The sequence below is a fragment of the Cryptomeria japonica genome, chromosome 6 (assembly GCF_030272615.1).
Source record: "Cryptomeria japonica chromosome 6, Sugi_1.0, whole genome shotgun sequence".
Classification (NCBI taxonomy): domain Eukaryota; kingdom Viridiplantae; phylum Streptophyta; class Pinopsida; order Cupressales; family Cupressaceae; genus Cryptomeria; species Cryptomeria japonica.
Window position 1 is genome coordinate 580,020,857 of NC_081410.1, and position 27,116 is coordinate 580,047,972.

Genomic DNA, 27,116 nt, shown 5'->3' on the forward strand with positions numbered 1-27,116 from the left:
AGATGTATCAGTTTATCATTTTCATAAGGTAGTCCTATCACATCTTATGGGGAGAAATTATCAGTGACGCTTTGTGTGAACTACTTGCAGCAGTCCCTACTACCATGACATTCTATATGAACTCATACTTGGTGTATTTAGCAACATCACTTAGACATTTCCCTGGTCTTTCTACCCAGGGAGATCGCTCGCTTATACCTATGTGGGAATACTATGATCAGCTGCCTTTGAGACCCAACAGATTACATTTCAGGAGGGTTTAGGATGTATTCTTTGGTTATTTTATGTGTTAGTTTGACAAGACTCTAAAGAATAGAAGAGTATTAGATGAGGCATGGGAAAGGGTGAATGAATATGGTTGCTTGTTCCTTCAATTCCCAACTTTCACTTACATGAGAGTTGGATGTTACAGCGGGCAGCTGTACATGCTCCCTAGATACTTAACTGATAAGATTATTCTTATGGAGTTGGGAAGACAAATCATGGTGGTTCATGCACATCAATCCGTCTAGCATAAAGTTGGGATGGGGATTTCTACAACTAACCCATTAAAGATTGGTCGGTATTCCCTTGTTACATCCACCAAAACCAAAGCTATGGAGACCGAAATGTAGGAGATAAAACTCAAAAGGTTTAAGTCAAGAGTAGATTTTGACTATCGAGGTATGAAGGAGAGAATAAAAAAGTCCTTCATATATGTGCATCGCATAGAGGATATTTGGGTGGATCTTCGTACAGAAAAGGAGGTTCATAAGATGGATTATTACAGGCTCACCCTTGAACAAATTATTGATTTGAACCCGATGGACATTCCGCAAGGAATGATTGATGATGGGAATGTGCTTGATCCAGAATATGTTTCACGAAGAGTTGATGAAGCTCCACTTCCATTAATTTGGTGGTCACACAAAGAATGCACTTCCATTCTTGAGAGATTTCAGCCTATCCTAGCTAATACCAACACTTGGCTCAAAGGTAATGGTAATAGACTCATCAAGAGCAAGGTTGGAAGAGAAGATGATTCTACAGGACCCCTCAGACGCAAGTTTGAAATCCAAATAGATAACAAGGAAGGTGCAGCATCTTCGGGCACAAGAATCAAGTTGCAGGTTACTGTAATGTCCCCAAATCCGCAATCTAAAGAAAACATATAAACAATGAATTTCAACAATTGATTTTGGGTACGAATAATTTATCTAGAGTGTAATTAGCCAATTCACTTTAAGGTCACTTGTTATCAATAAGTCAATTCCCATATTTAGTTCCTAATAAGATCAAGGGGTCTAGCTGCAATAAGATGCCCGTAGCGCTTATCAGGCCCAAGGGCGTTACACTCCCCCTTGGCCCAACCGTCGGCAGACCTTTAGTCATCCGCAGTGGGTGGCCTACCTAACAGAGGCCTAGTTCCTGCTATCCTTATTACTCTATTCTTCATTAATCTCATTAGGTTTGGATATGCAAGTTGCCTCATTCATTAACATGGTAGTATCTTATATCATTTCTACTAGTCCTTAATTGAATAATGTTGTTTATTCCTCAAATAGTAGTTGTAATCTATTTATTAGTTAATTTAGTCCATGAGAATTTATTCACATTGTATACCCATATATATATATATATATATATATATATGTTAATATATTATATTGATTTTTATTATATTAATCTCTACACCATTGTATTCTAGCCATATCTATGTATATGCTATGAACTGCATTAAATAAACTACATACATTTATGTATTGATGGTTTAATGAACAACTACTCTTAGGTATGTAACCCTACTGATTTACAAATAAACTTACTGCAGAAGTAATATTGGCGGATGAGTGACTTACCTGTGCACTTCCCGCTTTTAACTCTGTTTTCACTCGATCCTATCCGTGGCGCCTCCCTTCCTTCTTCTGCCTCACATCATGCTCTAAATACTAATCGCGAGGGTTGGCGCGGACCCGACCATGGGTCGTGACTGTTGAGGAAGGGGTGAGCGGTGGTGACTATTGGAGTCACCACTCCCTGGTTCCTCGTGACTCCTTTCGGCGCTTTAACCTTACGCACCGTATCATGCCTTACCATCATACGCATTGTATCACATTTAATGTGATTTGCTGGGTAAAATACGCCCATAATAATATTTAAGGTTTTTAACATTATTTTATAAGGCATCGATATATTGCAAGTATTTTGTTTTTGTGTATTAATATAGTTCTATTTAATAATATCGCATGGTGATAATATCTTATTTCATAATAATAATAATTATAATGCATTAAGTTTTATATTGTATATTTATAGTTTATATTTATTTAGTAACACATTATCTGGTAAATGTTATGTATCAATAAATATATATTTATTTAACAATATTTTATGGTAAAGTTAATTTAAGAGTTAATAATTAAAACATGATCATTATATTAATATAAACAAGGAGTCATTTCTTATTTAAATAATGGGAGGTATAAATGTTATCTTTTATTAAATAATTACAAAAATGTGGGGTTATGACAGCCCTCCCCACTCAAAATTTCTTGTCCTCAAGCAATCTGGGATTAAGATGATTAATGGTCTCATCTCCCTCCCATGTGGCATCTTCCCTAGGAAGGTTCTTCCATTTGACTAAGTACTCCGTTATGGTCCTCCTTAATTCTCTTTCTCACTTGTCAAGGATGAGCTCAGGCTCCAAAATCAACTTCCCTTCATTATCAATTGGGGGTAGCTCGGTACAAGGGGAAATGTGTAGACCCAAAACCTTTTTTAGTCGGGATACATGAAATACACTGTGTATTTTACTATGATCTGGTAGCTCCAATTCATAGGCCACTTCACCTATCCTTCTCAAAATTTTATAAGGACCATAGAATCGTGGTTTCAATTTCTCAGCTCCACTGATTTTAATGGATGACTGCTTATAAGGTTGGAGCCTTAAAAATACCAAGTCTCCTACTTCAAAAGATCTTTCAATTCTTTTTTTGTCTGCATACAGTTTCTGTTGATTTTGTGCTTGGTGAAGGTTATCTTTAAGGGCATTCATGATATCCGTGTTTTGCTGGAGGAAATCTTTTGCACCTGGTACATGACTTTCTGAGCGGATGAGATCCCCAAAGGATGTTGCTTCATACCCGTAGAGGGCTTTAAAGGGACTCATTCTAATTGACATATGATGGGTTGTGTTGTAACAATACTCTCCAAGATGAAGCCATTTTATCCAAGCATTCTGCCGACCTGAAACATAATTCCTTAGATAACCTTCTATCCATTTGTTTACGATTTCCGTTTGCCCATCGGTCTGTGGATGATAACTGGTACTTGGCGTTAACTCTGTCCCCGCTAGCTTGAATAGTTCTTGCCAAAATATGCTAAGAAATCGTCTATCTCTGTCACTCACAATATTCCTGGGTAAACTGTGTAGCTTGAAGATTTCCTTAAAGAAGATGTCGGCCACTTGTGATGCTCTGAAACTTGAAGGAATGGCCATAAAATGTTCATATTTTGTTAATCTGTCTACTACTACAAAAATGCAATCTTTATTCTATACCTTTGGGAGTCCTGTTATGAAGTCCATGGATATACTCTCCCACTTTTGATTTGGGATGGGTAGTGGTTGGAGTAATCCTGAAGGAAAAGTGTGTTCTTCTTTATTTCTTTGACACACCATGCACTCTTGGGTGTGCCTCAGTACATCTTCCTTTAGCCCCTTCCATGAAAATCTTTCTCTGATTTGCTTGTAGGTTTTATAATACCCTTGATGACCTGCTAGAGGAAGGTCATGATAAGTCCTTATAATGTCTACTTTCATATTTGATCCAGATGGAATATAGATTCTGTTTTTGTAGAGGATGAGGTCATCAATTACCTGGTAATTTTAATCTGTTTCTTTCCCATCTAGAATGTTGCTAGAGAATTTGTCTTTGGCATATTCGGTACTTAGAGCTGCCTTCCAATCTGTAGATAAGACTGATAAAAACCCCAAGTAGGGCTTCCTTGAGAGGGCATCTGCCACAACATTATACTTCCCTTTCATATATTCTATGTCGAAATTATATGCCTGAAGTTTACTCACCCATTTCTGTTGTTTATCATTTAAATCTTTTTGATTGAGAAAGAACTTCAAGCTGTTATGATCAGTTTTAACTATAAACTTCCCACAGATCAGGTATTGTCTGAACTTCTCTAATGCATGCATAATAGCTAGCATTTCTTTATCATAAACTAAATAGGTCCTTTCTGTGTCTCTAAGTTTCCTGCTTTCAAAAGCTATGGGATGTTTCTTTTGCATTAAGACAGCTCCGATGCCTTCTCCTGAGACATCACAATAAAGCTCAAAAGGTGCTGAAAAGTCGGGAATTGCTAAGACGGGGCAAGAACTCATCACCTCTTTAAGCTTTTCAAATGCGGATTGGGCTTCATCTGACCATAAAAATGCTTCCTTCTTAGTTAAATTGGTTAAGGGAGAAGTTAACTTCGAAAATCCTTTAACAAATCTTCTATAGTAATTGCATAAACCTAGGAAACCTCTGAGATGAGTGAGGGTTCGGGGCTTTGGCCAGTTTTTGATGGCTTCAATTTTTTCTTCATCCACCTTAAGTCCATGGGTACTGATCTTATGACCAAGATACAAAATTTCTTCCATCCCAAACTCACATTTTGACATTTTGGCAAAAAGAGAATGTTGTTCAAGTAGGCCCAATATTTAATGTCTCAAGTGTGCTTCCCAAGTTTTGCTGTAAATCAATATATCATCAAAAAATACTAACAAGAACTTCCTTAACTGTCCCCTGAAGATGTGGTTCATGCATGATTGGAAGGTGGCAGGGGCATTTGTAAGGCCAAATGGAAGGACCAAAAACTCAAAGTGGCCATAATGGCATCAGAAAGCTGTTTTGGGAACATCTTCCTTCCTCAATCTTATTTGATGGTATCTTGATCTCAAATCTATTTTTGAGAAGTATACTGCTCCATGTAATTCATCTCTAAGTTCATCCACCCTAGGGATGGGGTATCGGTTTTTTATAGTCTTCTTATTGAGTGCTCTATAATCAATGCACATCCGCATGGTCCCATCCTTCTTTTTTACCAATACAACGGAGGAGGCGAAAGGACTGGAGCTAGGTTGAATGTGCCCCATTTCTAGAAGGTCTTTGATAGCTTTCTCAATTTCTTCCTTATAGCCCCTTGGATGGCGATAAGGGGTGGAGATTACTGGTTTTGCACCTTCTTCAAGTTCAATAGTGTGTTCAAAACCTCTTTTGGGTGGCAATCCTTTTGGGATGTCTTCAAACACCAGTTTATGTTTTCTAATAATGGGTTTAATATCAATATGAATGGCTTCCCCTTGGTTTGAATTTTGGTCTAGTACCATGCATTGGGCAGCCCACTCTCCTTGACTACGTCTAAAAATCCTTTCCATTCTTTTGGAGGTTACCATTCTGGTTGTGCCATCATGCAACCCTTTGATTAGTACCTCCTGCCCATTTTGAGTGAAACATAATTCCAATTTGGGGTGATCGAGGTAGAATCGTCCCAAGGAGTGTATCCAAGGAATTCCTAGGATTACGTCTGAATCCCCTCACTCGACCACATAGAAATCTTCTTTGGTGGGGTATTTCCCTAATGTTATGCTTAATTGAAGGATTTTTTTGTTACATGAGGAAGTGGATCCATCGACAAGGGCTACTTGGAACCCTTTAAACTCCTGTGTTGTCAGTTTCAACCTCTTAACCAAGCTTTTATCAATAAAGTTGTGGGTAGCCCCGCTATCCAGTAGTGCAATTACTCTCTGCCCTTTGATCACACTTTTGATTCTAAAGGGATGGTGTTTTGAGGCTACAGAGATTGCTGCTAATGATACTTGCACGTCTTCGGTAAGTTTTTTCTTTTTGCTTGGGGGTTCATTGAGTTCTTCTTCTTCATCGCTAGATAAGGCTTCCAAGTTGTGTGCTTGGCTCTTCCTCCCACATATGTGACCCGGTTGCCACTTGTCTTTGCACTTAAAACACAAAATTTTTCTTCTAAGCATATCTCTTTCATTTCCCTCTTTGCAAATGTGACCACGTTCCCATTTCTCGTGACAATGGTAACATACGTTTTTTCTCTTAAGTTCTTTTTCTTTAGCGGTGTTTCCCTTTCTAGGCCATTCTTTAGTATATGTATTTTTAGTGAATGTTTTGGATGATCTTTCCCTGGTTGAAGCGTCTTCTAGGCCCAAAGCTTTATCTATGGCATCGTCTAGGGTAGGGGGTTTCAATGCTCTCATCAATCCTTTAATGGAGTCTTTGAGTCCCTCCACAAAAAGATAGGTGAGCCTATCCTCATCCACTCCTGAGACCCTTACGGAAATTTTTTGAAATTCAGTGATGTATTCTTCCACTATTCCCCTTTGTCTTAAGAGAGTTAATTCTTTGAAATCTTTTTGTGGGTGTTTCCTCTCAAATCTCTTAATGAGTTTCTGAGTGAACTCGTCATATGTTGTTATACCATCATGACCTTGTGTGAGGGTGCCATGATACCACCATTCATGGGCTAAACCTTCTAGGTGTAAAATGGCAAATTGGACTGCATCATCTTTTGTCATGGGGCTGAGATTTAAATATGTATTAAATTTTTGGATCCATGCTTGGGCTGATATTTTTCCCTATTATTTCCCTCTCTAGGTAGGAAATTGGGTTTTTGGATCCTGGAGCTAGAGGATGTATTATGAGTGTTTTCAGAATGATTAGAGTTTTCTTCTCTGCCATTGGAATGATTCCTAAGAGTATTCATGGTGGTATTCATATCTTGTAAGGCTTGAAGCAAAGCCTGACTTGTTTTTTCATTTTGCTCTATTAGAGCTTGAGTTTTTCTATCATTGTTTTCCATAAATGTTCTAAGTTCATTTTCCAATGGTTCACCCATGTGGTTACTACTTCCTCTGGTTCTCCTTTGATAAGTTTGCATTAACAACCCTTAACGAGATGGCGGAATCAGGCTCTGATACCAATTGTAATGTCCCCAAATCCACAATCTAAAGAAAACATATAAACAATGAATTTCAACAATTGATTTTGGGTATGAATAATTTATCTAGAGTGTAATTAGCCAATTCACTTTAAGGTCACTTGTTATCAATAAGTCAATTCCCATATTTAGTTCCTAATGAGATCAAGGGGTCTAGTTGCAATAGGATGCCCGTAGTGCTTATCAGGCCCAAGGGCGGTACACTCCCCCTTGGCCCAACCTTCGGCAGACCTTTAGTCATCCGCAGTGGGTGGCCTACCTAACAGAGGCCTAGTTTCTGCTATCCTTATTACTCTATTCTTCATTAATCTCATTAGGTTTGGATATGCAAGTTGCCTCATTCATTAACATGGCAGTATCTTATATCATTCCTACTAGTCCTTAATTGAATAATGTTGTTTATTCCTCAAATAGTAGTTGTAATCTATTTATTAGTTAATTTAGTCCATGAGAATTTATTCACATTGTATACCCATATATATATATATATATATATATATATGTTAATATATTATATTGATTTTTATTATATTAATCTCTACACCATTGTATTCTAGCCATATCTATGTATATGCTATGAACTGCATTAAATAAATACATTTATGTATTGATGGTTTAATGAACAACTACTCTTAGGTATGTAACCCTACTGATTTACAAATAAACTTACTACAGAAGTAATATTGGCGGATGAGTGACTTACCTGTGCACTTCCCGCTTTTAACTCTGTCTTCACCCGATCCTATCCCTAGCGCCTCCCTTCCTTCTTCCGCCTCATGTCATGCTCTAAATACTAATCGCGAGGGTTGGCGCGGACCCGACCATGGGTCGTGACTGTTGAGGAAGGGGTGAGCAGTGGTGACTATTGGAGTCACTGCTCCCTGGTTCCCCATGACTCCTTTCGGCGCTTTAACCTTACGCACCGTATCATGCCTTACCATCATACGCATTGTATCACATTTAATGTGATTTGCTGGGTAAAATACGCCCATAATAATATTTAAGGTTTTTAACATTATTTTATAAGGCATCGATATATTGCAAGTATTTTGTTTTTGTGCATTAATATAGTTCTATTTAATAATATCGCATGGTGATAATATCTTATTTCATAATAATAATAATTATAATGCATTAAGTTTTATATTGTATATTTATAGTTTATATTTATTTAGTAACACATTATCTGGTAAATGTTATGTATCAATAAATATATATTTATTTAACAATATTTTATGGTAAAGTTAATTTAAGAGTTAATAATTAAAACATGATCATTATATTAATATAAACAAGGAGTCATTTCTTATTTAAATAATGGGAATTATAAATGTTATCTTTTATTAAATAATTACAAAAATGTGGGGTTATGACAGTTACTCAGGCGATGGTACTTCCTCCTGAGTAGGCGACAGTTTGTGGGAAGGAGAAATCTCAGCTTCACATTCATGTGATTGATCTTGAAGATCCAGAGGAAGAACAATAGTCAAATAATGCTTCTAAGTCACTAACTTCAGAGTCACCTCATGAGGTTACTTCCTCAATCCCCATGGAACTACCTTTATCTCCTCTTGACACAGTAGTAGATGAGTCTCCTCAGAATGTCGTTCCCATTTCAGTAGTTTAGCCACCTCTTGATCATTAACAAGAGAGTTTGCTGGAAATCTTCGAGGATACTCCTGCATGTATTCATTTGTCAAAGATTGATACCTCTACTTCCAGCTTTGAGGAGTTCATGAAACAATCTTCATGCCCTTTGGTTACTAAGCAAGCCATGGTTGCCATACAGATAGATACTTCACCTAGGATGACCACGGTTGTTCAAACAAAAATTGCTTCTCCTCTGCTTTTAGTTGCTACTGAAGGAGAGCTAATGGCTTTACCTCCATGGCTCGGTTCTTTCACTTCCAAGAGAAAGAAGTAGGAAATTTCTCCTGATGTCTTTGATTATCAATAGCTTAAGCAATCTAGGCCTAAGGTTGCTAAAAGGGGCAAGACAATCTCAAGGGTAATTATTGACAGCAACAAGATGAAGGTGGCTGAAATTGTTGAAGCTCTTGTAGACAAGTCACATGAGGAGATGCAAGTTGTTGATTACAAGGTCACAAGGGTAGAGTTGGGTAAACAAACACATGAAGTAGTCAATTATGATGCCCAACAGTCTGTAACTTCACTAGTACAGCGATATGATGATCTTCTAGCCAAAAAGGACAAGCTAGAAGAGCAAAATAGGCAACTTGTTGCAGCTGTTCAAAAGATCACCAAATTCCCTAGTGAAGGGAGCAATCCTTCAAGTTTTTTTGGTCCACAAGAATCAATTCAAGGAGTTGAGAGAGCTGCTCAAAAGGTACAAGCATTGGAATCTTGGGTGGATCAGCTTCATGATTTATGTGCACGGGTCTTGAAGGAGGTTTTTCAAATGATGGTCAAATTGAAGACCATTGAGGAACAATTGAATCAATTCAAGGAGTTGAGAGAGCTGCTCAAAAGGTACAAGCATTGGAATCTTGGGTGGATCAGCTTCATGATTTATGTGCATGGGTCTTGAAGGAGGTTTTTCAAATGATGGTCAAATTGAAGACCATTGAGGAACAATTGAACCAGGTTTTTAACGCTTTCAAACAGAACTTCGAAAAGGTGGAAGATAGCTTGACAACATGGCTCAAGATTCCTCAACAAAGGTTGATTGTTCTTCTAGAACATCAGGGTATTCCTTCGAGGGTTGTGTATCTAGAATACCAGGAGCTCTTGGAGAACAAAGCCCTTGGTCTCAAGTCACTTGTTGAAGACATTGATGATTCTATGAGACTGCGATTGGAAGTATTTTGGGATATTGTTTCTCGTTGTGAGAAAGCTTCTTGCAATATCATGGATCACAATGGCGAATTATTATTAGAAGAAAGGGTTCTCTCAGATCTACAATTGAAGATTCATCATGAGTGGAGTGAACCATTTTCAGCAGCATCTATTCAAGCTTTGGTTGCCTATCAAGTCTTCTTGCAGGAAATTCATTCTTTCTTTGACAAGAATAATGCCACAATCCTTCGTTGCAACGATGTTATTGTGAAAACCATGATCGTGACAAAGAATACCGATGAACCGAATCCTGATGAGCTGAATCCTGATGAGCTGCAAATGATCATCCAGAAGTTCAAAGGATTCATGTCTTCACGTGCTGCAACCTAAGTGTTTTTCAACACTTAGTTGCATTTTTCAGAATTGTAATCTCTTAGTTGTAGTTTCGCTTTTGACATGTTTATGTTGAGACATGGACCAAATAGGACTCGAACCTAAGACCTTCCATACACTGCTGGAGTGCTCTACCACTGAGCTATTGACCCCTCTTGGACCAGTCCATCGTCGGTCCGGGTGTGGCTTACTTCCAACACCAACACCCCCCCTTAAGCCACACCTCTCGTGTGCTTGGGGCTCCTAGCCTGGACTTGGCTCTGATACCATGTTGAGACATGGACCAGCTAGGACTCGAACCTAGGACCTTCCATACACTGCTGGAGTGCTCTACCACTGAGCTATTGGCCCCTCTTGGATTAGTCCATCGTCGGTCCGGGTGTGGCTTACTTCCAACACCAACAGTTTACTTGTAAAAAAATTTTGTAAATTGCAAGTTAAGTCACTACTTGCACTTCTGTAATTACAAGTAGACGAGTTACAAGTCAATTTAGAATAGGACTTGTGACTTTGAATAAGTCATAGTTAGTTATTGAATAAGTCTTGGTGGTTGAGAGAAATTCTCGAGTTAGTTAGGATCCTCCCACCTTTTTCTCAAGACTCCTCTCCTATAAATACTAGAGGGGGTCTATTGTATTTTTTAATCTTTGGGGAAAGCAAGCAAAAACTCTACCAAATTTGCAGCAAAGAAGTCTTTGAGGGTCTATTGTATTTTTTTATCTTTTGGGAAAGCAAGCAAAAACTCTACCAAATTTGCAGCAAAGAAGTCTTTGAGCTTTTATGTGTAAATTGGAGAATTGAAAGAAATAGAAGAAGATTACTCAAGCTTTGTGCTACATTCTTGAGTTTGTGTTCCATATTATCTTTCTTGCAAGTGTTTCTTGTAGAGCTTAATCGAATTTGATTTGCAGTCTTTGTGCTGCAAGTATTGGAGGTTAATATAAATTAGAGTAAACATTCTTCTAGGAAAAGTTGTAAGACTTTGTGCTTACACTTGTTAAGAAATTAGAAATAGATTTTGCGATAAGAAATAGTTGAGTCTTTTAGATCATACTAGTTCTTACTATTTTGTGTAAAAAAGAATAAGATATTTCAAACTTTGTGTTGCTATAATTTGTTCTTGGTATTATTAGCATAGAAAAGGGTAGATAGGACTTCGTATATTCAAGTCTTTGAGCTTGATGTTGATGTCCCATCCCGAAGGAAGTGACGTAAGTCTTTGAGTTTTCAGGAAATTTCATTTCTTTTCTCTCATCTTATTTCAAAAAGTTGTTATTGTTGTTCTAAGTTAACTTGCTATCACTTTTTTGTGGAGAGAAAAGTATATTGGCTTTCTTGAAGAAAGAAGAAAAATTGTTTTCTCATCCTGTTTAGTTTTAGATTAGATATAGATAGGGGGAGCCGTCCCTTAATTAGGAGAGTTTTACTCACACATTGTGGTTGAAGCCACAATTTTGTATATTTCCCCAAGTGTACAAAATTTTTAACCAACACGACGGCCAAGGGACGTCCCTCTGCCATCCCCAAAATTGCAAAATCTGTGGGAAACGTCTCAGAAACTTGGGGACGGCAGTGATTCTCAAAGGGGACGTCCCCCCATCTCCAATATGGTTGGGGACATCTATGACGTCCCCTAACCATCCTGGGGATGGCCAACCCTTCCCTTTTTCTGAGCACATTAAGAAAAGAAAAAGTCAAATGCTCAAAAAAGAAACATTTTTTAATTAAATTATAGGTCTGTGAAACTAGATTTTCACTATTATGAAAGGTAAACATGTCTGAATCACTTCCAAAAGCACTTGGAAATAATGAGCAGCAGCATGGTAATAAATTTCACAAACACTTAGAACTCGGTAGTGCATAAAAGAGTGGTTGCAGGTATGCAATATTGGACTTTTCACTGATATGAAAGGTAAACAAGTCTTAATCATAGCCAAAAGCACTTAGAAATATGAATAACAGGTTGGTAATGAATTTCACATACACCCAAAACTTTGTCGTGCATAAAGAAGTGGTTGTAGGTCATATAGTAATGGAAGACTATCAAAATATCCTCCAACCAGAAAGAAACAATGAACTACATGTAAACAAGTGTTGGCTTATTGACATTGAATTCTGAATTCTGAATGCATATTGAGTATTGAAATGAATTGTGAACACAAATGTGGTATCTTAAGGTTTTATGATGCACATATACCTGCTTTATTCATGTTTTCATATAAATATAATGTATATATAAATGCTTTATCTATTTTTCATATGAACATTTTAAATTTTCCTATATATTTTAAATGTTTCCTATATTTAATATAGCCGTCCCCTTTGCCGTCCCCGTCCCCGAAACTCGGGGTAACATAGATCAAAACCACTTCTTGAAAAAAAATGGGAAATGCAGTGAGTCGTGATCGGTTGGGATTAGTCACAGTGTTTTTTTGTGTGTAATGCTACTATCATTATAACAGTCAGTGTTTACCAATGGTATGACAGATATTCTTGAAGCTTTCTATTAGAATTTTAGTGTTTGATGCTCTTTCATTGGTTAAGCTATCATGCTCTTTTTCCTTTAGCTTTTGAATTCTGCTGTAGTAAAGATTGTCGAACTTTTAGTCTGTTGTGCCAGTTACCACTGATTATTCCTTCCAGATATTATGTGCTGTACTTTCAGTGTGGTAAATTTTGGTGTGTGTGTGTGTGTATGATGTACTTTTCGATTTGCAATAGAGCTGATTGAGTACTTTTCAAAAATCCATTTTTCTGTAGTATGCTGAAAAGCAATTAGTATCAAAGGAAAGGTCTGATCTGGAGCTACCATCAGTGGATTTTCGAATGTGGGAAGCAGTTCAAAGAAATGACAAGCAGATGGCTTACTGTCTTCTTATCATGTCTGATGCAAATATTGCTACAAATTACGAGCAGGCTAAGTCAGGGATCAAGGGGAATTCTGTTGATCATGATATATCTGAAAGTAGCTGTAGGGAAAGCATGCAACACTCAGATTCAGGAACATCAAGCCCAAGCATAGAAACACACACGGATGATTACATTGAATTAGAGGGTGGCTTGAAAGGATGCTCATTACTGCATCTGGCATGCCATACTGGTGATCTGGCTATGTTAGAGTTATTATTACAGTACGGTGCAGATGTCAACGCACAAGATTATTATGGGAGAACTCCTCTACATCATTGTATTTCCAAAGGGAATAATCAATATGCAAAGCTGCTGATTAGAAGGTACTTAAATCTTTCATTTTGACAAGTTGAAAAACCCCTCATTATTGTACTTGCCTCTCAAGAAATCTTATATTGTCTGCTCTAATTTTAATACAAAGATATATAATTTTAATACTAAATATTTCTTCTCAGGGGAGCAAGTGCTATGATAGCTGATGGGAGAGGCAAAACTCCTTTACAGAGAGCAATGGAGATGGGTGCCATTCCAGATGATGAACTCTTTCTCCTACTATCTGAACATAACTGATAATACATTCTAGATATCATTACTTAGACAAGAATACTCATTTATCTATTTATTTGAGTTCTGGCATGAGAACATTTTGTATTATAGATCCCTTCTTTCTGACGGGTACTGGTCAACCTAAAATTTCATATTCAAAATAAGTAGTTGTATTAAGTATCCGGTGTCAAACGTCACATGGATGCTTAAGAATTTGTTGCAACACTTATAATGTAAAATATGTTGGGATTTAAATTATTAGAGCCCACATCCATGTATTATTAATGCCTTAAGATATTCTTTTTGAATGGAATTGTTTATCCTTCCATTCTTTGTTTTTCTCTCTTGATTTTAACCACTAAAATCTGATATGTTCTGACTAGATATTTGTATTAGGGATTGAATTCAAAATTGATCATGTTGGAATTGTTCCCTACACATCATGACAGTTACCACAAATCTGTTATTTTACTAATGTTAAATATCTTTTAAGTTTTATTTTTGATATGATTGTAGTTTTTTCATCTTCACGAGCATGGAGCATGACTTAATCTATAGGTTCTAAAAATAGTAGCTAGGTAGAAAAATTAAAGCTTAATTGCTCATCTGCCATACATGTAATGAACTTAGGCAACTGTACAATAGTCTTATAGTGATGAGAATTATAAGCCTAAGAACATTGTGAGACACATGTAGAGAAAGATTGGGCATTCCAGATGCAAGAATTAGAACAATGTAAAGATGTCATGACCGTTTCTTATATTAAGCGAAGGAAATAATTAAAATAATATCTGAAGTTGTCCAAAAGATTTTATTTTATAAAAAGACTATATTTCATAAAAAGACTATATTTCGTATTTTTAAAAATAAAACCTTCAATGCAATGTTAAAAAGTGGACCTAATAAAGTGTTATTAGGAGAAAGTGGACCTAATAAAGTGTTATTAGGAGAAAGGACAAAAACAATATTTAAAAGTCTAAAATAAACAGTGATGAGAAAAAAAGGAGTTCTCAAAAGATTATAAAAAGGGAGTCCAGATTCAAAGAGAACCAAGCAACCCTCTTGAATTTAAACCCAAGGTCCTCAAAAGAGTTTAGAAAAGTGAGTCAAGGTTCAAAGAGAAGTAATCTACCATTTTGAAATTAAATATGAAGTCCTCAAAAGAGTATAAAAAGGAGGAGTTGAGGCATAAAGAGAAGCAATATACCATTATGAAAAGTTTTTTGACAAATGGATTGAAGACAAAAACATTCTTGTTTATTTGAATAATTTCATTTTAAAGATTACCTATATGTTGCATCTCCATTATAATAAATTCCATTCAAGGGTAACTAGTGTGCTGAAAGTTTGCATTTGATTTCTAGTTTTTGATTTTTAGTTTCAGTTGGTTTGATGTTTATTGAAGATTTCAAATTTTTTGTTGTGTTGTAAGTTATTAGTGTGTAAAAGATTTTTAGATTTCTATATTGTTTGTTCTAGTAACTACACTCTCTTGCCTTTTGCACAATATTACAAGAGCTGCAATTTATATTGAGGTTCTTTTGTAGGATAAAAGGCAATTTATTTTTATCAAAATAATATTAAATTTATTTTATAATGGTCATTTTAGTTGTTTTTTTTAATTCATTTAGTGTAATTACTTTTTTTATTAGAAGGTGTAATTAGCTTTTTAGTTTCAATTTGAAGATTCAGTAAAACGATTTGTTTTTTTTAGAACACCGTCATGCAATTTTCTATATATGTGTTGTATATTCATGAATAAAATTTATTCAATTATTTGAGCAATTATTTTTCATGGTTTCACGGATTTTTTAAAGTGGTGAATTTTTATTATCATGGTGGAATTTATTTCTAAAAGAAATTTAATCAATTTTTTTAATGAAAAAAATTCTTGGATTTTTTCATGAGCCATTTTCTTCATTTTTGGTCGTGTGTCAAGGGTTTTCATCACGTTTGTATTTAATCTGTGGTAAAATTGAAATTTTTTTACGTGATGGGATTTTGCAGATTTTTTATTCTACCCGTGTCAGATTTTTTTGGAGCCGCAACTATGTTTTCCGGAGTTTCTAGGCTTGCAATTTTCTTGCAAGTTTTTTGTTGCTTTTTCCTTGATTTTTCAGTGGTGATTTTTGCATTGTCGTGATGGATTTTTTTTCAGTGCATCTACTAGGGTTTGCCTTTTGGGGGGGGGGGCACACTTGTGTATTTTCATGCGCTTGTCGGATTTTTGGTGTGGTTTTCTTGGCGGCGTGTAATCTTCGTGTTTGTTTGCCACAATTTTTGCAAGTTTTCTATTGTAACCCCATTTTTTGAGCCTGACAGTTTTTTTTTACCAAACTTGTTTCTGTTGTTTCTTGACCTATGAATTTTGTGCTCTACCATGACCTAGGTTTCAATGGCTCATTTGTTTTTTTTTCTGACATTTTTTTTTTTCAAAAAAAAAAGCCATCTATTTTTTCTGACTTTTTTGTTAAAAAACTTACACGTTAAGTTGTAGAAATTTTTATTTTCTAGGGTTTTGAAATTTTGAGGGGTTTTTAAAAAAAAAATTCCACCAAAAATCATGGGAGGGTTTTAATAATGTTTTTTTCAAAAATTATTTGTTAGGTTTTTATAAAATTTCAAAAATTATTTTTATTGGTTTTCATGAAAGTTTTCTAAAAATTTGTTTATGGGTTTTAACAATTTTTTTCTATAAATTGTTTGTGGGGTTTCACGATTTTTTCCTAAAAACTTGTTTGTTGGGTTTTAATCGATTTTCTCCTAAAAAATCGTGTAGTATCTATAATTCGCGATGTTTGCATGGGATTTTGTGTTTCTTGGGTTTTAGTATTTTTTTCATAAATACGATGATTTGTAAACCTCAAATTTCAAGATTTGTTTATTTTTTCCATAAAAATTGTGGTTTGTTGCGGTCTATTTTTGGTCGCACCTTGTGTTGTTGGGGCGAACATCTGCAATTGTGCTATCTTGCAGTTTGTTTTGAGCTGCACTTGGAGTTGTTGGGACAAACATTTGCAATCGTGGTATCTTGCAGTTTATTTTGGTTGTTGGAGCAAATAGCTCAGTGCCCATCTGCAAAGGTTTTTGTAGTTTTTGATAAAATTATGTCTGTTGTTCTTTGGAGGGTTTGCCGATTTTTCCTCAAAATCATGGTTTCAAGCTCAGTTTTTTGCACATGACAGTTCTATAATTTGTGTGTGAGGATTACATTAGGTTGGACAACTTTTAGTACTCTTGATCATTAACATTCTACAAATCCTTGGAGGGTCTCTGTAGTAGCAGAGTGTTCTTTGCATTTGTGATCAAGTGACATGTAGTTTCTTCAGTAGGGTATTTAAATAATATTATATTTATTTTATAATCGTCATCTTAGTTGTCATCTTAATTGTCTTTTTTTAGTTCGTTTAGTGTAACTACAGTTTTTTTTATTAGGAGGCGTAGTTAGCTTTTTAGTTTTTAGCTTTTTAAGCGTATTTCTATCTTTTTAGCTTCAGTTAAATGGTTTGTTCTTTTTAGAACACCAACCCCTCTCTCTCTCTCTCTCTATATATATATATATATATTCATGAATAAAAATCATTTAATTATTAAACAATTATTTTTCAATTTTGTCTTTTAGATGTCTTACCATACAATAAAGTGGTTGCAACACTTTGGAAAGACTTACCTCCCAAAAAGACTAGAGGTGTAGATAAAAATACATTTGGAAGAGAAAGAAAAACTACAGCCTTAGAAATTGCCAAGGAGACAAAGATTTAAAACACTTACAAAGAAGAAAATTACACTTGTCACAACGGAGAATTGTATCAAAAACAGACTTAGAAGTGAAAAACTTTGCTTATTATGCAAAGAACCTTGAGAGCTAAGTCATATATGTTAGAACAAAGAAGAGAAGTCAAATGGAGAGCTAGGAAAGATTACTTTAGAACTAGAGATTGTGATGGATACACCTCAACCACATTTGAAAGAAAGGGTCAAAGAAGAATTTATGGAGCATACACGTGGAAGCTAAGGATAAGAAAGAAAAAACAAGAAGATAAAATCAAGGAGGAATCTACCATAAACGTGGAAGGTAAGAATCTTTATTGAAAAGAAGATATCACATTGACTTCTAAATTGGAATACCAACAAAATGAAGCTCAAAAAAATCACTTGTTCGATGCATAATGAAAGAAGTACCTATCAATCTTTTAAAGATTGAGCTTGTGTCCTATGAAGGTAATTTGCAAGATAGTTGTAAAAATAAAAGTGATAAGAATCTTTTAGTAAATCCTAAATTCAAAGTTGCCAAAATAGTGGCATTGGTACAAATCTTTTAGAGACAACAAAAGTACACGGTTATACTAAGAGGGGTGAATTAATATTACAACAAACTTTATCAATTTAAACTTTATTAATCATAATAATATTATTCACTATCTTTTAAACAACCTTGCACTTAATAAAAACAAGGTAAAATCACAATGTTGTGTCACACTTTTATAAAGGAAGTGGCCAACACAACTAAAACTGTTTAACTTTGACCACATAAAAGTGACATTTATAAATTTAATTTCAAAATGATGTAAATTGATCAAATATAAAAGTATTAATGAAATTTATGTCTATTATTTTTTAAATTGATTTTTTTAAAATTGACATTTATTTTATATATTCAAAGACAGATTTTTTATTGTTGAAAAATGTTAAAAATTAAGAGTTCTAGTTGACGTCACCAAAAAAAAATGAAAATGAACTTAGTTTTTTTTAATTTTAATTTTCCAAATAGAGAACATATATATGCAGTGTTAAAAAAAAAAATTAAATTTTGATGTATATTTTTTTTTCGTAATAATATTTTTAAGTCCAACATAACTGAATTTGGTAGTTTTGATTCGGTATGACCTTTTGTTTACTAAATTTATGATTATCAAAAAAAAAAATTATACCCTTTTGTAGAAGATTTTCTCATTTAATGAAAAATAAATTTTAAATTTTTTTCTAATGTTATTTAATTTAATTTTTTAAATTTCTAATTAACTTCTTTTTTAACTTTAAAAACCTACTCCCAATGTTTAATTAATCAAAATACTAAAAAAAATATATGTTTAAATTCGTGACTTTGAGCTCTACAAAAGGGTATTTTTTTTATTTTTGTAAAAAATATTCTGCCTGAAAAAAATTGAGCAGAAGTGAAAAATTTCAGAAATACAGACAAAATAGGTGATTTGACTGCCACGTCACCTACTACATAGGTGAGTCTGACTAGATTGAATTCGATCAAACTATTTTGAATTGTTTAAAAAAATTCTAAGCTCAAGCGCTCACAAAAATCGAAATAAGGCAACCAATAATCCAATCAAATTGCCACGTCAGGGCGCCACGTGGCGTGGCTGGGTGGTAGTCTAGTCGGACTCAGTCCAACCGAACTCAGTCCGGACGGACTATCTCCATTTAGCCCCAAGTGCGAGTCAACTTCATGCTTTTGCCCAACACATTAACACAATGTTTTACATGGAAATCTAAAATGAAGAAAACAAAAACAAATTATTGCTTTTATATATATATATTTTTTTTACAATGCTTTGTAGGCACCAACCCCTAACTCCGTTTGTGAGCATCAACCCAGCGGAAGCACAACTCCCAAATCTGAATATTGTGAACATCAACCCACAAAGATGAAGCACCAACTCCACCTAAATGAGGCACCAACCTCCAAATCATGATTCCACCTTTCAATATTGCTTCTTCAATAGATGATAGATACTATTTTTTTTCACAGATCTGAATACATTTCTTTCTCCAATCTGCTTTATGACAATGAACATGTCACAAAACTGATTACAATCTTCTGATAAGACTCTTGTAAATCTGCCATACTAATAATTCACAACCTTTTCTTCAATATACTTCATGATGCTGCTCCAAAATCTGCTTTATGACAATGAACATGTCACAAAACTGATTACAATCTTCTGATAAGACTCTTGTAAATCTGCCATACTAATTCTTTACAACCTTTGCTTCAATATACTTCATCATGCTGCTCCAAAATCTGCTTTATCTCTGCCATGAAGTGTTCAAAAATCTTCATCTGTATCTGATATACTGCACACACTTACATCTCAAGTATCTTTTTATTTCATACTCTACACATCCATACTCTCCACACTGCTATGCCCTTTATATATTTCATGATACGTATGAAGTGTCATACCTTTTGGGTATAGACATTTTAAACCTGCCTCTTCTTTAAACAAATCGCACCTCTTGGAAGTTTGATAATTTCTTCTTAAAAACGCATTTCTTTTTCTTTAGAACTTGTAACTCTTAATCACATCTATACTTGTGATTAATGAAATCGCTCTCTTTTGAGATCGCATCACCTGATGTAATCACATTGCATCTTCAAAACTTACTATTCTTATTGCCACGTAAGTCACACCTCTTCATGATCATTGTTATTACATACGTTAATCTTTTAATATATTATTTACCTCTGTTCTTATTATATTATTTAACAAAGTCACTTATTTATCCAAGCGCTACCTTCATAATAATCACAGCCTCTAATGTTATTGTCGCTACCACTCATCATCCACAAACTTATACACTCATTGGGTATGACTATATCCTTCACAAAACACTTCGATTCGCTGCTCTATAGGTTTGTTGTGCATTGTAATCCCAATTTAATATTGTTTTAATTCAACGTACATCCTGTTGCTACAAAGAAACATGTCGCACAGTTGCCTTTTACTATATCATCGTTGCCTTCATTAATCACTGAACGTCTTTAAGACATGAAGTCGACTGTTTGAGTTGTTGGTTCTTATCTTATTGTATGTACTACCTTGTATATCAAAGTCAGTTTCAAATATTATATATATTCTTCATTGTTGTCTTCTTAATGGGTCATTCTTAAATTATACACATTAAACAATATATTAAGTCTAGAGAGTGTTAGTCAATTTTAAGTGTTTAACATTTTTAAGCCTAGAAGTGTATTCTTAGTGTGACCACATACATTAAGAAACATATTAAGTATAACCGCTGCCATCTTTATGATATCAATATCTTTTATATCTTTTGAATCGAACAAACTACTTGATCACTTTTTTTTATCGTTATTCTCCATATGAATGGTGAAGACTATCATTTGCGTTGAAACCATATAGTCACGGAGTACTAGATATATGTATATGTTTTCACTTTACTTTGACATGTAGCTTTCTCATCACTTAAAATATTCATCAATTTACTATTATACACTTTGTTGTTGTATATCTTTTTAACAGATCACTGCATCGTTGTCTCCTTGCCTTATACGGAATATCATTATAACTGTTGTTAGCGATGAATGGTGATCATTCCTTTCACGTAATCATCGTCTTCTCAATTTCTGCCTTTGTACTTTATCAACCTTCTAATATAGTCGTTGCTTTTTTTATAATAAATTTTTGTCTACTTTGTTCCTTTATTAATAGAGTCGACATCTTTATATTATTTTACCCATAGATATTGCATATCTAATGTTTTCTGTGTTCTTATATTTAAATGAGTCGTTGTTGGAATGGCTTAAATCACACACACTAATCTTATACTTCTAGATTTAAAAGTGTTAAATATTTAGAATTGATCGACATTTTCTAGGCTTAGTATGTTGCTTAATGTATGTTGTCACATTAAGAATACACTTCTAGACTTAAAAGTGTTAAACACTTAGAATTGACTAACATCCTCTAGACTTAATTTGTTGCTTAGTGCATGTAGTTTAAAACTGACTATCATCGTTCTCTTCAATATTCATTTATGTGCAAACATTGAAATCATTGCTACTTTGATATTGCATGCACCACTACATTATTGTGACACTGGTTAAATACACAATATTCCTTCATTTTATATTGTTGTCTAAAAATTTTGTCTTGTGATTTCCAACGTTGCCTATGATTCCTTGTAATTACTGTTTGTCTTAATCAACAAAGAACTCCCTTGTAGATGCATATATCTTTCTAAACAATGAAGGTGCTGCAAAAACTATACTGCTCTCTTTAGTAAATCCACTGTGCATTATGAAGTCGATTGATGCTTTATCATTAGTAATGCATCTCTTCAATAGGAAAGCATATGAACTATTGTTATTTTGCTTTGACATCAATGATAGTGAATTCTAATCATTTACTTAACCTTGACATCAATGACAATATTTCCAACAGTCGGAGCATACTTGTGCTTACAAATCAGAAAATAAAAGGAAAGTTCTAATACAATAAACATTTGAGATTAATTTCTAGACACACTTTGTTAAGAGGCGTGGACTTGAGGGGAATGTTGGTTTTGAGATCACATGAATTTTCTAATTATAGTTTGACTGTTTCCGTGTGGTTATAGCACAAGGCATGAAGGAAATGGTATCTAATTATAGTTTGACTATCTCTGTGGTTATAGCACAAGGCATGAAGAAAATGGTATTGGCAGAGAATTGATGCTTCATATTGTGTAAGTATAGATTTATTGTAATCATTGAAAACATCATAAGGAGGGCGAAAGAGTTCAAATACGGCTATACATAAGAGTGGGATTCTTTGAGATATTTTGTACCAAAGTCCAAATAGAACTAGCAATTGGTTTCTACCTAATGCAACATCTTGTTGGTTGTTCTTAAAATAACCATCCCAAATTCTCAAGGCATTCACATTATGCATGATCTCATTGGAACTATCAAGAAAGGGAAAGATGATCTTTTGAGGTAGGTCATTGATGGCCAATGGGCTCCCAAGTAGTGCAATATCCCTTCGAAGTGTAACAAAGAAAAATGATTCAAGATTTCTCTAAGATGAACTTTAATGACTAGTGGATGTTGTGCACAAAATATTCATGATAGAGTTATTAGCTCTTGGTTATACCAAAGTGGCATAGCAAAAACATCATGGTGAATGCATTTTCCACACAAGGAAACCCCTAGGAAAGTCAGAAATTTTCAAGGATGATTTGAGATCCTAGTATTATGGAGACTTTAAGTTGGGGAGAAGCAAAACATTTGGATTAGTCTTGTCTTGGGGTAAAAGCACAATATTGTTGTTTCACACTTTTATAAAGGAAGTGGCCAACACAACTAAAACTGTTTAACTTTGACCACATAAAAGTGAAATTTCTAAATTAAATTTCAAAATGATGTAAACTAATCAAATATAGAAATATTACTGAAATTTATGTGTTATTTTTTATTTTTTATTTTTTTAAAATTTAACATTCGTTTTATATATTCAAATATAGAATTTTTATTGTTGAAAAATGTTGAAAATCAGGGGTTCTAGTCGGCGTCACCAAACAAAATGAAAACGAAGTTATTTTTTTCTCTGATTTTAATTTTCCAAATAGAGGACATATGCATTGTTAAAAAAAAAATTAAATTTTGATGTATTTTTTTCTCGTAATAATATTTTTAAGTCCAACATAGCTAAATTTGGTAGTTTTCATTCGGTGTCATCTTCTGTCTACTAAATTTATGATTATAAAAAAAAAATTATACCCTTTTGGAGAAGATTCTCTCATCTAGTGAAAAATATATTTTTAAATTTTTTTTAATATCATTTAATATAGATTTTTTAATTTCTAGTTAGCTTCTTTTTTAACTTAAAAAAACTACTCACAATGTTTAATTAATAAAAAATATTAAATTAATCAAAATACTAAAAAAGTTATATGTCTAGATTTGTGACTTCGAGCTCTACAAAAGGGTATTTTTGGATTTTTGTAAAAAAATATTTTGCCTAAAAAAAAATTGAGAAGAAGTGATAAAAATAAAAAATACAAACAAAATAGGTGATTTGGCTACCACATCACCAGCCACATAGGTGAGTCTAGCCAAACTTGGTCTAGTCAGACTGAGTTTAGCCGAACTTTTTTGAATTGTTTTGAAAAATTCTAAGCTCAAGTGCTGACAAAAATCGAGATAATGTAGCCATTAGTTCGACCGAATTGAACTCGGCCTAACTTAGTTTGACCAAACTCTTGGCGCCATTTAGGCGCCATGCCAACGACACGGGGCACCACATGGTTGGGAGGTCCTGTCAGACTACCTCCAATTAATTCCAAGCTCAACATGGCTTCATGCTTTTGCCCCTTGATTTTTTTCGACCCTTTCAATAAAGTTTATTAGTTTACTGAAGCAAAGATTTCTAAGGTTCTTAAACCTTGACGTACATTTTTCAACTTATAAATTTTTGCATATTTTCCTTTATCTCAACTATCTCTATTGGTTTCAAAACTTTTGTTGGGAGTTAATGAGAATCTCACAACCTCATCAGCCTCCAAAGAGGTTTCATGGAAATTTACAAGAATGGACTTCGATAATAAGAGGTTTTGAAACACCTTTCAAAACCTGATAGGATTTTCAAAACCTATTAAAGTGTTGATAAACGTATTCGAGTTTTTATTTTGAAAAGTATGGCATGACGTGTCACTTGAAAAACTTAGCTACATCACAATTAATTATCATTGACACACTGAAGTAGTAGACACGAGGGCACTCAAAACATCAAAAGCACTAAAAAATAGCTCATTTAACAAGCATTCGAAGGAGATTTCACAAAGAACAAAGGATGAAAATTGTAGATGGCACATAGAAGGGAATCAAGGTGAATATTCAAGATTCGCTCAAAGGTATAGTAAATTTTTAGCTCTCTTAGCTCACTATATATTAGCAAACAATTTAAAAGGGGTTTTAAAATCATTTATTTGGGAGAAAATGCATTTTTAGACTAAAAATTTGTCAAATTTGTTTCTTGAATGTGAATTTTCCTTGCTTTCACTAAATCTTAGTCACCATGAAGTATAAGTACTTGGGTTATGAATATTTGTTTGGTTTGAATAGGAGCATGCTAGAGATCGGTGGCACTAGGTTAGGGCACATTAACCTAGATGATTTTTGGGAAAAAAATTAATAAGGTAGATAGACTCTCGGTACCTAAAGAATAATATATCGTGGGCTATTAGAATTTGTTAGGATTTCCATAGTTGTGCAATGTATAGACTTGGTGATTGAATGTATAAGTCACTACAACCTAGAGACTAGAGAGATAAGGACGAAGGGCAACAATTTAATAATCATTATATTTAAAATAGAGATACCATTAGCGCATGTGCTCTCATCTACTTGAAAGGGAAGCAAATAAAGATTTGAAATAATTCCTTTCTTAGCAATGATTCAATGAGAAGAAATGCCAATATAGGAATGCAATTGCGTGAGAGTGGTTTGCCACTTCTAAGAAAGGGAAGTCACAATTGCCCAAAAGACTACACATGCCCCATTTTGTAGAATTTCTCTGTGACATGGTACTTCTCTTACATAGATTAAAAGGTAGTGAGACTACCCATGACTTTTAATGATGGATGTACTTCTTTATACATGTAATCATTAATGGTGAACAATATTTAGATTGGGCACAAATTATTAGTGAGCAATTGATTTCGATGATAACATATTTTTCATTAAACAAATTATTTTGTGTCCTACCTATTCTATGCATTGGGTTATACTAGACAATGGTTGAGTCTATGCCTTATAGAGGTTCATGATGACATGGTTCAAATTTATGATTATTGCACCCAACTTCAACTGAAAAAACAACTACAAGAGGTTTTGGAGAGTGAAAGATACATTCACTACGAAATTAGTAAGAGAGATACAAGGGGATATGTATCCAAGAATATCTCAAACAATCCAACTAGTAAACAAACTGCCTAAATATGTAGAAGATAAATTTGTCCTTATAGAGATATGCAAACAAGTGGCGGAAGTGAACAAGAGATTCTACAAGAGAAAGAAGGTAGGCATCCAATTCCCTATTGGCCTAGGCCACTATTCTTGTAAATCCATGTCTGGTACTCTCAACATTGAGAGAGATTTGGTTAAGTATTATATGCAATTTTATGAGATGATATTTCTAGTTGATAGTAAAGATTTTGTAAAGAACAAGTTGCGATCAGGGCTCAACTTCCATCATATCCCATACCTAGAAGATTATTGGGTAAATTGTGTTGGTGAATACGAGGTGAGCAGGAGAACTTGGATGAGAATGACCTTGAGACAAATTGTGACATTTAAATTAAATTGGGATATCTTAGATGTAAATGATAATGAATATGATTTGGTGGATCGTATATTCATCAACCATGTGTAGATGCAACTCATAGTGCTAATAGATTGGAGCATCAAGGAAATTGGAGACATTAGAATCAAGATTGCATTGGTATTGAAAAGAAGCAGGAGTGGTTGGCAAAGAAAATTGTAGAGACATCAAATGTGAAGTCATAGGGATCACAAGACACTACAAGACAAGGCAATAGAGGGCAAACTCAAATTGCATCATTTTCAACTACATCTCTTCTAGCTACCCAATATATGGCTTCATCCAGTAGAGGGAGTGATGGTAAATAATCTCCAGAAATAGGATTACTAAAAAATACTTGTGGACATGCTCCTCCAAAAGTTAAAGAGAAAGAAATAGAGAAGGAGAAGGAGGTAGTTGTAGTTCAGAAGTTGTAAATGATACCACATCTCAGTCTTAGGCAAGTGAATCTTCTCATGCTTCTCCTAATCCTCCAAAAAAATCACCACCAAGGGTTAGTCTTACTCCTCCATCTTCTCTTGATAATGAAATTTCTAGAACTCTCCCCTCTGCGCCCCACTCCCCCCACCCCACCCCCGCCTTAGGAGAGCTTTGTACTTTGTTTCCCTTGGTTCAAAATTAGTGACAAAATCAATAACAACTCCTTCCTCCCCCTTATGGCTTGAGGAAAACATTTCAAAGAAAAGGAAATTAGTTCAAGTAAACCTACTAGATAGGAATGTTATAGGTCAATTGTTACAAAGGACTCCTACGGCCCAAAAGTTGAAGGCCACATCTAGGCTAGTGGTGGAAAACAATATTGGGAGCCAGTATGTACAAGTAGCTCATCGCTCTACACATAAAGACCCAAGTCAAAATATCCCCAAGGACTTCAATATTACAAAGATCAAATTGGGGCCATGTAGCAAAGATGGAGATGTGCACAACTTCCATGTAACAACTTCGAAGCTTGTAGAGAGGACAACAAAAGATAAACAAGATGAATTAAAATAGTTGGTGAAGGTTCTAATTGATTTATTGAAGTCTTTAGTTGATCCATCCCCTCAACCAATAAGTCAAGAAAGTGCCTCATTTGATTCAAGTTCAATTGCTGGAAAGGAGATGGTTGATAAAGCTCAAAAATACAAATCATATGGTGAAGTAAATGAGGACTTGGTGCAAGATATTATGATCAAAGGAGCCACATTTACCTAAGGTATTTAGAAGGTCTATGATGATATTGAACCCTTAAAAAGGGGCATTGATATAGAAATTGTAAACACAAAATATGAGGAATCAATGTGGCAGCAAGTAGAAACTGAATTGATTGAAATCCTTGAGTTGGGAATGGATAAAGTAGTTGTAGACCATATTGTC

At 34.5% G+C, this 27,116-nt stretch overlaps 1 protein-coding gene across 5 annotated transcripts in view; it reads left to right on the forward strand.

The window, feature by feature from the left end:
• The window catches only part of LOC131056616 (ADP-ribosylation factor GTPase-activating protein AGD3), a 218,142-nt gene extending 204,188 nt beyond the window's left edge, over positions 1-13,954 (forward strand). For 4 of the 5 annotated variants that reach the window (XM_057990921.2, XM_057990922.2, XM_057990920.2 and 1 more), the window contains 2 exons: positions 12,946-13,418; positions 13,551-13,954. In XM_057990921.2, coding sequence (XP_057846904.2) covers positions 12,946-13,418; positions 13,551-13,665 — 588 coding nt within the window. In that variant the 3' untranslated portion in view covers positions 13,666-13,954. Of the gene's footprint in view, positions 1-12,945; positions 13,419-13,550 lie in introns of those variants that run through there. The other variant, XR_009108732.2, reaches the window with a different exon arrangement.
• Positions 13,955-27,116: the final 13,162 nt, after the last annotated feature.